We start from the raw sequence: 13,669 nt of genomic DNA, 5'->3' as shown, positions 1-13,669 counted from the left end.
TAATCTACTACCTATGTTACAGGTTATGTTTTGTGACAGCTCATTTTTTTTTCTCAGATGGTATTTCCTAATTATTTGCAAATGATTTTTTAAGTAGTTGTGATATTCTATCAATTTGGAAAAAATGTAATTTTTTTATTAATAACAATTTCTATTTTCTCAGGTCACACTGCAGAATCGAGTGACATTGCAAAAGATCAGATTATCGGTCTATGTACAACCACCTTTAGTATTGACTTGTGATCAGTTCACCTTTGAATTTATGGGTAAGTGTTTTGTTTTGGCTTAAAGTCTATCATGGTGTGAGGTTTTTTTTAATTAAAAATTTTTTTTATCAGTGGGTTTATTTCATGGCTATATTTCTTGTCTGAATAGTGAGACTGGTATCTTCCTGAAATCAGTGATTGTGTTGTTTTGCTTATATTTTCCCTCCAAACATCAAGCATGGACATTCAGCGAATGGCTGTTGAGTTGAAGTAATTACAGATTTTCAAACGCTTTTCTTAACTAGATGGACGTGTAATTGTACTTAAATACTATATTTTGGAAGGCTTTTTTATTGGTGTTTCTCTAGTGAGCTATTTATTGAATCTGTAATGTTTGAAGAAAGAATATTGGCTTTGGAGTCTGGCCTGAATTTGAATCCTGGCTCTGACACTCAATGTGTAACCATGGGCAAGCTACTTTAGTAATTACTTGGAGCCTCAGTTTTGTTTTGTTTTAATCTGCAGAAAGGGGATAATGATATCTGTGTTACAGAACTGTTTTAATTAGAATTTAATCAGAAAATTAATTAGACTTAATTAGAAAATGAATCTATGTAAGATAACTGTAATAATGCCTAAGATTTCTTTGCATAGGGTCTCTCTTACCACTTACATCCAGTTGTCATTAGTCCTGTTAAAATGATTTCTGAATTATCTTTCAAGTCTTTTTCTGTCTTTCTTCACTGCTACTGTTCAGCTGGGAACCCTATGTCTTATTCACAAAAAGCAAGAACATATCTCTCTTTTTTCCTTTTTATAACCAACCTCTACCTTAGGTGCCCGACAGATAGTAGAAACTCAATAAGTATTCATTGAATCAGTGAATGAGTGATTGAATGGTTGAGGTAAACTTGTAGTTGATATCTCACTTTATTTTTTAATTTTTCACAATACTTCCAATTTGTCTTTCTAAAAAACATTCTGGACAAATTAATGTTTTAAGTTAAAAACTTCTCTAATGCAGGTTGGAGGTCAAATACATGAATATGGAAGGCTATGCACAATCTGCCAAGTTGCTACAGTTTTAGTTACATCCATATCCAATTCCCCCTTCCATTTTCTCCTGCAGTCTGTGTTCTAGCCATGATAAGGTACTATTTCCCACTCCCAACTTCTCTTGCCCTTTGCGTACCTTTTGCTTTGTTCATGCTGCCTGTTCATCTGAGTAAAGAGAAGCAGTGGTGTAGAATGTTAGGTACCCTTGTTCTGGAGTTCTGGAGTCAATTCCCAGCTCTGTATTAGCTATATGACCTTGGGCAAGCTTTTTAATCTCTTTGTAGCCATTTTCCTCATGCACCAAAAAATGGGGATAATAATAATACCCACCATGTAGGGTTGTTGTGAGGATTAAATGAGTTAATCTATGTTATGTAAAGTGCTTAAGACAGTAGCTGGCATGCAGTATATGTCTAATTTTAACTGTTTGTTAATAATAATTGTCCAAAATTATGTAACATATTATTTTTACATTGCTTATAGCACCGGAGATGACTAGAACAGTGGGCTTTTCCGTTTATCTGAAAGGAAGTTGTTTACCACCTGAATTGGAAGGAAATACTGTTGTTTCTTATTCCAGACCTACAGGTAAGCATACAGTTGTTCATGAATTTACAAGCCTAATCACTTCTTTTAAGTTATTGGAGTTATGAGTTAAATGTTTAAGTGTTTAAAATGGGAAAACACATTGTAAAATATTATTAAATGAAAAAATATTCTTTTCTAGTGTTAAATAAAAATGTATGTTCAAATTACTTTGATGTGTTAGGAATAATTAGTGATAGTCTATTTAGCTGATCTCCATATGTAATGTTTGATTCTATCTTTTCAATTAATAGCAAATATGATGTATTTTTATTCCCACTAGAAGAATGTTATCTAGCCAGACTTCATGTATTTGAACTAAAGAGAAAAGCCTAGTCTGAATTAGTAAAAAGGACTATTATGGGTTGCTGTAATATTAAGTCAGTCTTCAGAGTTTCAGACACTGCTTTAGTGATTAAATAAAACTCTTTATTATCTTACATGTTAAAATATTTAAGAACAGGATCTGTATTATTTCAAGAAACTCTTAATAGATCAAAAAAGTTATCTTTAGTCCAGTTGAGATCTAATTATTGTAAATTTCAACTTGGGTTCAATTTTATAGTTTTGTGTGTGTGTGTGTGTGTGTGTGTGTATAGTGAATTTTTCATAGTAACAGTTTGACAATTAGTTGATTGATAGAATAAGAATAGTTATTGCTGTTTTTAAAAACCGTTTAAATGTGGTGTAACTGATAGGGTATTTCAACAATGTTGCATTTGTGTTTTATAAGCATTTCTGTACAGTTTTCTTAATTTAAAAAGCTTAGAGATGCCTTATTCATATTTTTTTCTCTCTGTTGATACCTACTTTGCTTACTTAGCAATGTTTTTATGAGACTGATGCAACTACCTACTGTGCTAACAAGGCACCTTGGCAATGTTTTTAATAATAGTAGTTCTTATTTTGTCTAAGTGAATTTTCTGGTTTATGAATTGACAACTCTATGCTTGGAGGTGATTTTATAACTTTAGTACATGTTTTCAAAATCTGTTTCTCCTTCTTTGTAAGTTATTTTGCTTTAAATTATAAAAAAATCATTTCTGGCCAGAAGTGACCACTTTAACCATTTGCCTATATTTTCAAAATTTGGGGTAACATAAATATTTTATGGTTAAAAGGCTTTGCGAAACCTGGCTTTGGAGAGAAATACGAATCTTCTGTAAGGGATCAAAGAATGATGGACTTTTTAGTTGGATGTTTCTGAAAAGAACATTGAAATGTTCAGTGTTATTTTAATTTTGAGTTGTGAAATAAAAAACAGGAAATGTTGGCTAAAATCTCTAGATCATTTATCATTAATTGAACATCTCAATAATCATAGGCATGATTATACTTTTTATCTTTGTTACACCTTGTGTATGTAGTTATAGAGATTGTTGATGCCTTAATTCAACTAATTATTTCATTTGCTTTCAAGGAAAAGTAGTGATACTGGTTGAAAATAAATTTAAAATAAAGAAATGGATTACCTAGCAAGTGGACAAAAGGCTTAAAAATGCATTATGAAGTTATAAAATCATTCAGTGAGCTTATGGTTGCACATACCATTTTTAGCTATTATGCTTTTCTAAAGACAGAATTTGAAAGACTATAAATTATTACTAAACCAAAGAGCATAGGCATTAATTGGTTGAAAGTTAATTAGAAGTTAAAGTAAAAACAAGTCTATAAAAGTAAAAGAATACCAAGACAAGCTGAAAAAAAAATAGACATTGTTCCATAGTAGTATCTATTAACTAAAGTTATAATATAAGCAAGACTAACTGGAAATATTAATATTATATATTTGTCTTTCACTCAAATTTTTTCCAAAAAATTCATTTAATGCTCTTGATGTCATTTACATATTGAGTCTGGTTTGCTTTTGGCTAGATCATATATCTTTACCTCTTTTTGCCACATTTATACTGGAATAACACCCTCTCATGGATTTCTGAGAATGAATGAAATATATTGTTAGATTTCATTTATTCATGTTATATTCTTCAATTGTGAATTGGCTTATCTTTATTGGAGGGCCATTTAAATCATCTGTAAGAATCTTGAAAATTTTAAATTATATTTTAAGCAGATATGTGTTAAGTTTGTGTTGTAATTTTATAACAGACAATTTGTTACATTTTCTCCCCTATCCCTTTTTGCATTGCCTCTGATGGATAGATCGAAATCCTGAGGGTAAGTGAAAAGATAATTTAGAACAAAATGAATTTCAGAACTGAAATTTGGTCAGTTAATTGAATTGGTATTATACCATGAATGAATTCTTTTTATGGACTGCTGTTTTAACTATAGCAACCTCTTTAGGGTGATTCAGTGCCTTGATCTGGCTATGGAGAAGCTAGTAGATGTTTCCACTTATAGATACTTGTTATTCATTATTAGTTGTTTCAGAGTCATGAGAAACAATGAAGCTCCATGACTTTTTTGAACAAAACCAAAGGCGCCACTGACAACTTATTTTTGTAAGTCATTGGTGATTTACCTGTATGCTCAGTTATCTTAGTGTACTTAAAAAGAGTAAGGAAAAAAATTCTGAATTCTAAATTGTGTGATTCTGTATACCCCAAAATATTCACCACTTTGATCAGAATGCCATGTGTACTCATTCTATGGGCCTATTCCTTGTCTTGTTTAGAATTTGTGGGGGAATATCTTCAAGGGACTGACCCCTTGCACTTGCCTGGGTCAGTGTTGTCACCATTTTGCTTTCCCCAAATCCTTTGTTTACTACTCTGCTATAATACTTATCATAATATGAGTTTCATTAAGTTTGTTCCTTAGGTTCTCCTAGTAGATTTTTGAGCTCTTTAAGAGTAGGGTTCAAGTACTTATCTTAGGATTGTGCAGTATCTGGTTACATGACAGGTACTCTATAAGGATCTTCTACTTTGATTATTTTTCCTCCTAGACGTAGACTTAATGTGATGGTTTGTCTTAGTTTATTAGCCATTTTAAGATTAGTATTAGATAATATTAATTAGTAATAATTAGATAAATAAAATACTTAAAAATAATGGCATTATTTACTCATATAGTTTTGGTGGTTCCAACAACCTGAGTTGCATAGTGTCTGGGAGGTGAATATATATTTATATGAGAAATATTTTAATAGAAGTAAGCTTTTAGCTTAATAACATAAAGTATACTTGTCAAATTAGAATTTGGGTTATTAAAAATAATTTTAATAATGAATATTTACTTTGCAAGATTTCAATGTAACTGATAAGATTTCACAATAACTTTTATAAAATACAATATTATTATTTAAATTATTTGTTTTGAGTTTTAAAAAAATCAGTAAAGGTTATTATTGAAAGGAATTTATTTCCTCTTAATAAAAATTCAGATCAAACCATGAGAAAAAAAATCACAATATATGGAAATCTTAGTATTTCAATGCAAACCTAAAGCTGGTTTTAATAATCTCTTATGATATATTTTAAAATTATAATTAAGCTTCAGGGAGTAGAGTTGAAATATTCAGCTTTACCTAGTAGGCAAGAAATTAATATGTGGCCACTTAGATCTTACTTACCTAAGGCTTCAAATTTCAAAGACTTTTCCATTTTATTGGCCTGATCTGTTCAGGCTGTATTGCAGATAAGCAGTCCTGCTTTTACATATGGAAAAAGAGAAGCAAACGAGGTTTTATGTTGTCCCATAAGAGTTTGTCTCCATTATTTCTGCATTAAAGTTACATGACACGGGCAGCGTAAAACATGACTGCAGATGGAGCACAGTACGTAGCCAGACATAACAGGAAGGGATCAAGGAAGTTCTGGCTACCAGACATTGCTACTGCTTTGGGGTTCCTTGTTTTCAATAAGAAATGACTCTAGCAGGCCCCTGGAAAGAGTTCTAAAGGCATTATGTAGATGTGTAATATATAGATACAGTTATTCAACTCTGGTATATAAGTTCTTTTTTCTTTTTTTTAAAGCACATTTTGGCATCCCTCTTGACAGTGATACTGGTCTCTTGGGTGTGCCAGGGGTAATTAGAATTCTCTTCCTGGAAAAATTGTTCTGTCAGGAGTGATTTTGATCTGAATTTTCTCTCTAAGTGTTACATAATTTTGTGATTAATTGCACCATGGTGGTTGCGACTATCCATTTCCTCTAGTAGGCTAGAAGGGGAAGTGTTTGAAGGAGAGGTGATTATATTTGTTAAAAAACTGTAGAAAAAAGTCAGTCTGATGAGTGAGTAGGCCAATATTTGAGTATTACAAATGACCAATTTCTTCTTTTCTCTCAGCATTATATTCAGAGAGTTGAATGAGCCAAATAGAGACTGTTTTGCCAACTAAATATCGCTGATGGTAGGCAGTTAGGATCAGTTAGGCTCTTTCAACTGAGTTGCAAGCTATCCTACTAGCAACTTTGGAAAGTCTTTAAATGCATATAATCCTTTCCTTCCTCATTACAGATACACGTATGCATACACTCACACATACCTCTACGTGTCTCTGGCTTCAGGTTCTTAGCTACAGTTATAGCCTGAAGAGTAACTGGTAGCCAAATCTGCATTTCAGGTTTCTTAAGAAAATGTAAATCTCAATAGAAATGTGCCTCTGATGAACTCCATGTCTAAACACTAGACGTTATATTTTGAAACGTTTGGGTTTTAATTTGATGGGAAGTAATATAAAATATTGGCAGTATAATTTTTCTTTTTAAAGGTATGGTTTCCTTAAACTGGTTTCTAAAGGATTTCATGCTTTTTTCCCCCCCAATGGTAAAACTTTTCAAGCTGCCATCATTTAAAAAATAGCCATAATCATTTTATTAAGTATGAGTGTCATCATTTTTCAAAGTAATGTTTTCCAAATGTCCTGTGAAACAGGTTTACAATTCCTGGAGAGAAAAGAAATTCTGGAGGGGTTCTTCAAATCTTAGCAACTGCAGACCATTGCCCTAGTGTGTGATATTGTCATTAACTGACTTAACTGAGCTGTGAATTGAGTTACAATGTATTTCCCTTCTTGGGTTTATTAGTGCTTGCAATCCATTTGTTTCAATTTCTGAAACATTTATATACCACCAGTTTCTTTAGCTCTGGGTTCTCAGAGTTTTAGGGTAATAATCTAAGTAACATAAGGCTAGTGTTGTTGATCATGATTAATTTTGTTTTACCACAAATTCAGTCAGTACCTGGTGCAAGTGAAGTAGAGCCACAGTTTCAGCAGTGTAGTTTTAGAAGAGCATTTACAGCCAAATTTTATTTGAACAATTAGCTCAGACTTTGGTTGAAAGTACATAGAAGATAGCTTCTCTTTGTGCATGTACAGAGTTGTCAGAAGATGAAGCATTTTTTCCCCGTTATTCTATTCATTGAAAATGAAGGAAATGGAACTAGGTTTCAGTTTCCTTGTTCTTTCCAGACTGCATCTATTAATTGAGGCTGTAATTTATATATTGTAGAGGAAAAACATTAGTAGGTATATTTCCATAATTTGGGGATATATGGAATATATGAAGTTGGAAAAAATAATGCTTTGTAATGTTTTTTGTGGTGATATTGATAGTTGTGGTCTGAGCAGTAGCTTAGATCATGTTACCATAATATTTTGAGTCAAAACATTTCATCATTTTAAAGTACAAATACACATGCCTCTAAAACCTCACAAAATGTCAGGAAATAATACCCTGGGACTTCTCTGAAGAGACACCAGTTATAATTTGCATCTAGGATTCCAGGAGAAGTGAATTTAACATCTGTTGGTTATGAGCAAAAAATGAGCTATGTAAAATTTGATGGATAATAGATTATGTTGAAGAGAATGACAAATATGCTCCACATGCTCTGAAAAAGTATTTAATTGGCCTCATATATCAATATGCTTGCCATTGTTGATGATCTCTTGCTATCCTAGTGAATAAGTAGTTCTGAAAAGTGTACTTACTCCCAGCTTGGTTATAGAGTAAACCACACAACTCCAATTGGCATTAACAAAATATATTGCTAATTCTAGGAATCCCATTTGGGATCATGTCTACAAACTTTACTGCTTCCGCTTTTGTTATTTTTAAGCTGCTCTCTGACTCCACTGTAAAGAAATAAAGGAATTAATGTGTGGATCTATCCAGTAGAGTAGAACATTTTAAGTTTTCCTTTTTTCTACAGTAGTTTACTAAGATATAGGTTTCTGTATATTATCTTTTGTCTTATCCAGTCAAAAATAGAATCCTAGTATAAAAGGAGAGAGAACTAAAGTTGTAGAATTGCTTTACTTGATTTATAAGTAGAGAGCCTAATTTGCTTTGGTTTCAGTTTCATTCTTTGTAAAAATATTAAAAGGAATGATTTTTAAAAACTTTAAATTCTGATATAAAACTCTTCATTGTTATTTATTTATGCAGTTACTTATTTCAATATACCTGTATACTTTCTGAAAAAAATTTGAGAATTGAATGACTATGTTAAGCCTTTCAAAATGTTGCTTAACAGTGATATGTAAAGTTAAATGGATTGAGGAAAATTCAATTTGTATGAAAGTAATATTCTTCATATTGATGTGTAAAATGACATCATTAGAATGAACTTCATTAGAACTTCAGTAGGGCAAATTCTGCTTTCATACTCATAATTTATTGCAAATTGTTAATTGTACTTCGAATCTTCAATAAGTAAAAAAACTAAAATTAAAAAATTCAGGGGGTAGAGAAATGATTAGATATGGTCATATAGAGTCTTCCTGATATAAATTTCATATTCTTTGCTCATTTTAGCGGATAGTCTTGGATTAGGGCTAGAGCTTTGAAGGTCTTAAAGACAGTTCAGTAATTGAATATAACTACATATAATGTTTTATATAGCGTTCAACTGTGATGACTTTTAAAATATGATATTACTATTAAAGGCAGAGCTTATCCTATGCTCGTTTTTAAGATTTTATTTTTGCCTTGCACTTTTTGACAATAAAGTAAAAATATAAATTATGATAATGCTTTCCAGTTATTTCAGTTATGCTAAATGAAATGGGCAGGTAACAAACATTTAAACTAAGATATGTTGCTACTATGTACTACTGTTAGTAGTACAATATTTTTCTTATTTGTCAAATTTATGAATATATATTTCTCTTTATTTCAGGCATTCCTCGAGTTAGCCAATGTAAGTTTAGACTTCCCCTGAAATTAATCTGCTTGCCAGGCCAGCCTTCAAAAACTGCAAGCCACAAACTAACTATTGATACCAACAAATCTCCAGTCAGTCTTCTCAGTCTCTTTCCAGGTAGGACTCTTGAAGTAACATGCCTGTAACATCAGAAATGTTAAGAATTTAGAATGGAATCCTTCATCAGCAGGTAATGATGGGGTAATTATCAGATAATTGTTAAGTCAGAATATAAAAGTACCTCAAGGATTTTTTCATCTTGTTTGCGGGTTCAAAGGCAAATAGCTTATATCAACAAGGTAATAAAGCGTACCTTTTAAGTTTGATTAAAATTATTATAATCATTATTTTGATTCAGTATTCAGAAGTGAAAACATCAAATGTTTCTTTTTAGGCTGTGGAATTATTTGGCTTGGAATGTAAATATTTATTATTCATCTTTCTTGTAGGTTTTCAAATATATCCCTTTTCTAAGCATGTAAATATTTATTATTCATCTTCATTGTAGGTTTTTGGAAATGTCCCTTTTAAAAGCATATTCTTATGCCCCTGAAAAGTAACCTCATAAGTAGGTGCTCTATGTGGTTCTGCTGTCTTCAGCAGCTGGAGGGTGCAATGTCCATTCTTTGCCTCCAGTGCTTTAGAAGGGGCTACATGTATAAAGCTAGAATATCACAGCGAACATTATTGGTAATTTGTGAAGGTGTGACTTTCTCCAGGTGTTGGTTTTTCTTTTTGAGTAGCTTAGAAAAGAGAGAGGCATTGATTGGATAAAACATCTTTAGTTGCCAGGGTTTCTAATGTGTCGCATCTATTAACTTTCTTGGTGATGAGGTGGAATTAAAAAAAATAATCTGGGAATTAAATCGACCCTTTTAAATCCATCATTAAAAATCAGCACTGTTGACTGTAAGATGCATCTTCACCCTTGCATTAGTGGATAGGATTTAGAATACAAGTATTTCCCACAAGGTTTAGAAATTTATGGTAAGTCAACTTTTGTGTTATAACCTACTTAAAGTGACTAAAATTTATTTTTCATTAATTTGAAGTTTTTTTTTTTTAAGTTTAAGCTAACTTTTTTTTTTTTTTAAGCTAACTTTTATTTATTTATTTATTTATGGCTGTGTTGGGCCTTCGTTTCTGTGCGAGGGCTTTCTCTAGTTGCGGCGAGCGGGGGCCACTCTTCATCGCGGTGCGCGGGCCTCTCACTATCGCGGCCTCTCTTGTTGCGGAGAACAGGCTCCAGACGCGCAGGCTCAGTAATTGTGGCTCACGGGCCCAGTTGCTCCACGGCATGTGGGATCTTCCCAGACCAGGGCTCGAACCCGTGTCCCCTGCATTGGCAGGCAGATTCTCAACCACTGCGCCACCAGGGAAGCCCCTGAAGTGTTTTTAAAAGCTTTATTTATGTATAACTCTATGAAAAATCTCCAAGATGCTCTTTATTACAATTAATCTATTCTTTAGTTTGAATGAGTTCGAGTGAATGAGTGTGTGTGTGTGTGTGTGTGTGTAGTTAGCAAATAGTTTTGTACCTTTTGGTTTCTTATTCCCTTTCGTTCCCTTTCTTCTTTGTCAATTTTCTTATAAAAAATTTGGATTATAAAAAAGGCAGAGAGTCACTACCTTTATAACATCTTATGCAAACATACTAGTTCCTTGGTCTCCTATTCTATCCTGACAACATAGTTGGAAATTGTATGTTGCGCACCAAATTTATTGATGCCTTTGAAAAATGTTTAAGACTCTGGCTTCTGAGTGGTCAATCTTTACTGCAGATGACTGAAACCGATGGAGATTGAATAAGAATGTATGCTTTTGACCAGAGAGGGTATCTCTGTAAGCTATGAATTGGGTAAGAAGTACTAAGGAAAGCTTAGATAACTCATGTGTCCTGATTTTGGACTCAGTTGTTTTGATGTCACAGGTATCTTAGGCTCTTCAGCATATATTTGCTTCTTGTTCACTTTAGAAATGGGACTCAATGACAAATTTAAAAAATTTCCCCTAAGAGTCAATTTATGTAATATAGTGTGTTCTCTTTTTGAGTTTCCAGATTTGTGTTCATATTAAACATGCTGGAATCCTGTAATTGTTTAAAAGAAGTACTCTTGCTACTTTTTCACTTTTCATGATACGTTTCACTCTTGCTATATATAACTTTTATATGTTGATGTTAAAGTTGCTATTACAAGTTATTTTTTAACGGAAATAAAATTAATGATCTTCATAGAGTAGAAATAAAACTACTTTTAATCTACATCTCTTCCTATTTGTTTATTTCAGTTCTTTTTTTCTTGTATATTTAAAATTAATTTTTCTTATTACAAAAGAAATGTGAAATTTAGGAATGGATAACCAAAAAGAAGAAAATGAAAGTTACTGGTAATTCTTACACCCAGCAATATCTACTTATATTTCATTACATTTTCCTACTCTTTTAAAAAATATTTTTTCTAAGCATTTCATCTCCCCAAAGAATATTACTTTGCATATTGTTGGGAGACACCTTTCTATATAATTAGATTTTTTATTTTATGATTTTAATGATTACATACTATTCTATCATAAATCATTTAGCCAGCATTATATTTTTCTGTATTTATGTTGTTTTCAGTTTATTAATATTGTAAATATATTATAGCAATATTTCTCTAAATTTATTATTACTTCTTTGATGAATATGTAAAAGTGGAATTACTGAGTCAAGCAAAGGATAATAATATTTTTAAAGCTTTTGAAATATAATGTAAAATTGACTTCCTGAAGGGCCACTAGTTAACTCTATCAACAGTGTTTGAATGGAGGTGTCTAGTGCCCCAAATACTGGCCAGTAGAGAATATTATAATTATAAAAAGCTTTAATATGCTTAATGGCTATATAGAAAATATTTATTTACATATATATATATATATATATATATATATATATAAATAATTATCTGGAGTGATTTTGGCTAAATGTGACTTAAGCAAGATAATATGTATTTTTTATCTCAAATAAAGAGAGGTCCACAAGTGGGCAATGGAAGCTGGTATAGTGGTTTGTGAATGTTATCAAAGACCCAGCTTTTTTCTTTCTTTGCAATGTGCATTCTCTAGTGTGTTGGCTTGTTCCATGGCAATAGGATAGCTGCTTTGGCTTAAGTCATCATAACTGACTACAGGGCAGGAGGTAGGGGAAAGAGATAGCTATAGCAATGACTGTAACTTTTATCAGAAAGGCATGTTTCCATAAACTTCTTAGGAGATTTCTACTTAGGCCTCAATAGCCAAAATACTGTCACATGGCCTCTTCTAGCAGTAAAGGGGGCTGAGAACTACTGTAGATGGGCTGGGGAAAAGGAGGCTGGGAATAGATGTTAAATTAGCTGACATTCACTGTATGCCATGATACCAGTAATTTTACACAAAAATTTTACATAAATGTAATAATAAATAGCGTGCTATTGTAGCAGCCTTTTATGGTACTCAGATATATGGCTATCTTTCCTTGTCAATGAATTTGTATTTTAATGTTTACATAATATTCTATTGTTTAGGGGTGCCATGTACATAGCTTTTTTGTACTTCTCTGTTTCTCTTTGGAGAAATTCCTTGAAGATAAATGACTGAGTTAAAGGATATGCACATTTGAAAACTTTATTCAAATGCCAAAGTTACTTCCAGAATAATTGTATCAGGTTACAAGCCCAACATCAGGGTTTGTACCCAGGATAGCAGCTGGATTTAAAGCTTTTAAAATTTTTGACATGGTTAGGTGAAATATGACATCTCTTTTTAAAATTTGCGTTTCTAAATTATTTGTTAGCATAGAAATTTTGTAATTGTTATTAACTACTTGTATTCTTTTAACATATATGGTTTATATTTTTAGGCAGTAAAATTTATTTTAAAATTTAATTTTATAACTGCTTTATTTAGTTTCAAGTTTTCATGTTGTTCTTAGAATGATCTCTATTTTAAGATTATAAAATATTAATTACATTTTCTTCTGGTACATTTTAATACATTCTTTAATTCTGAAACACAGCTTCAGTATATATTTTTTGTTTTTATAAAAAACAACTTTATTGAAGTATAACTTATGTACACATGTATAAAGTATACAATTTGGTAAGTTTTGGTGTTTGTATATACCTTTGAAACCATCCCTGCAATCATGATGCTGAAAATATCCATCACCCCAAAGAGCTTCCTTGTGCCCCTTTGTGATCTGTTTTTCCCCCATCCCCAGGCAACCACTGGTTTCCTTTCTGTCACTATAGATTAGTTTGCACTTTCTAAAGTTTTATAAAATGGAATTACTCAGTATGTGCTCTTTTTTGTCTGCCTTCTTTCATTCCCTTATCAGATTATATGACTTGCACATATTTTCTCCCAGTCTATGGCATGTCTTTTCATTCTTTTAACAGTGTCTTTGGAAGAGCAGAAGTTCTTAATTTTGATAAAGCCCAATTTATCTGGTCTTTTCTTTTATGGATCATGATTTTAATGTTATATTTAAGAAGTTTTTGCCTAACTCAAGGTTACAAAGTTTTGCTCGTACTTGTTTTTCTAGAAGTTTTCTAGTTTTATGTTTTATATTTAGGGCTCTTATCCATTTTGAATTGATATTTATGTATGGTGTGAGATATGGATAAAATTCATATTTTTGCATATGAGTATCTAATGTTCCAGCACTACTTTTTTTTTTTTTT

The 13,669-nt window shown here is 31.9% G+C and overlaps 1 protein-coding gene across 11 annotated transcripts in view; it reads left to right on the top strand.

The window, feature by feature from the left end:
• BBS9 (Bardet-Biedl syndrome 9) overlaps window positions 1–13,669 on the top strand; it is a 461,337-nt gene that overhangs the window by 191,769 nt on the left and 255,899 nt on the right. For 9 of the 11 annotated variants that reach the window (XM_036863487.1, XM_036863483.1, XM_036863477.1 and 6 more), the window contains exons 16-19: window positions 164–266; window positions 1,746–1,850; window positions 4,011–4,025; window positions 8,943–9,083. In XM_036863487.1, the coding sequence (XP_036719382.1) occupies window positions 164–266; window positions 1,746–1,850; window positions 4,011–4,025; window positions 8,943–9,083 (364 nt within the window). The remainder of the gene's footprint in view (window positions 1–163; window positions 267–1,745; window positions 1,851–4,010; window positions 4,026–8,942; window positions 9,084–13,669) is intronic. The other 2 variants (XM_036863488.1, XM_036863486.1) reach the window with 1 other exon arrangement.

Source organism: Balaenoptera musculus, chromosome 9, assembly GCF_009873245.2.
Source record: "Balaenoptera musculus isolate JJ_BM4_2016_0621 chromosome 9, mBalMus1.pri.v3, whole genome shotgun sequence".
In the NCBI taxonomy this organism is placed as follows: Eukaryota; Metazoa; Chordata; class Mammalia; order Artiodactyla; family Balaenopteridae; genus Balaenoptera; species Balaenoptera musculus.
The sequence above is the reverse complement of the archived record's forward strand: the minus strand, read 5'-3'. Positions and strand labels throughout refer to the sequence as shown.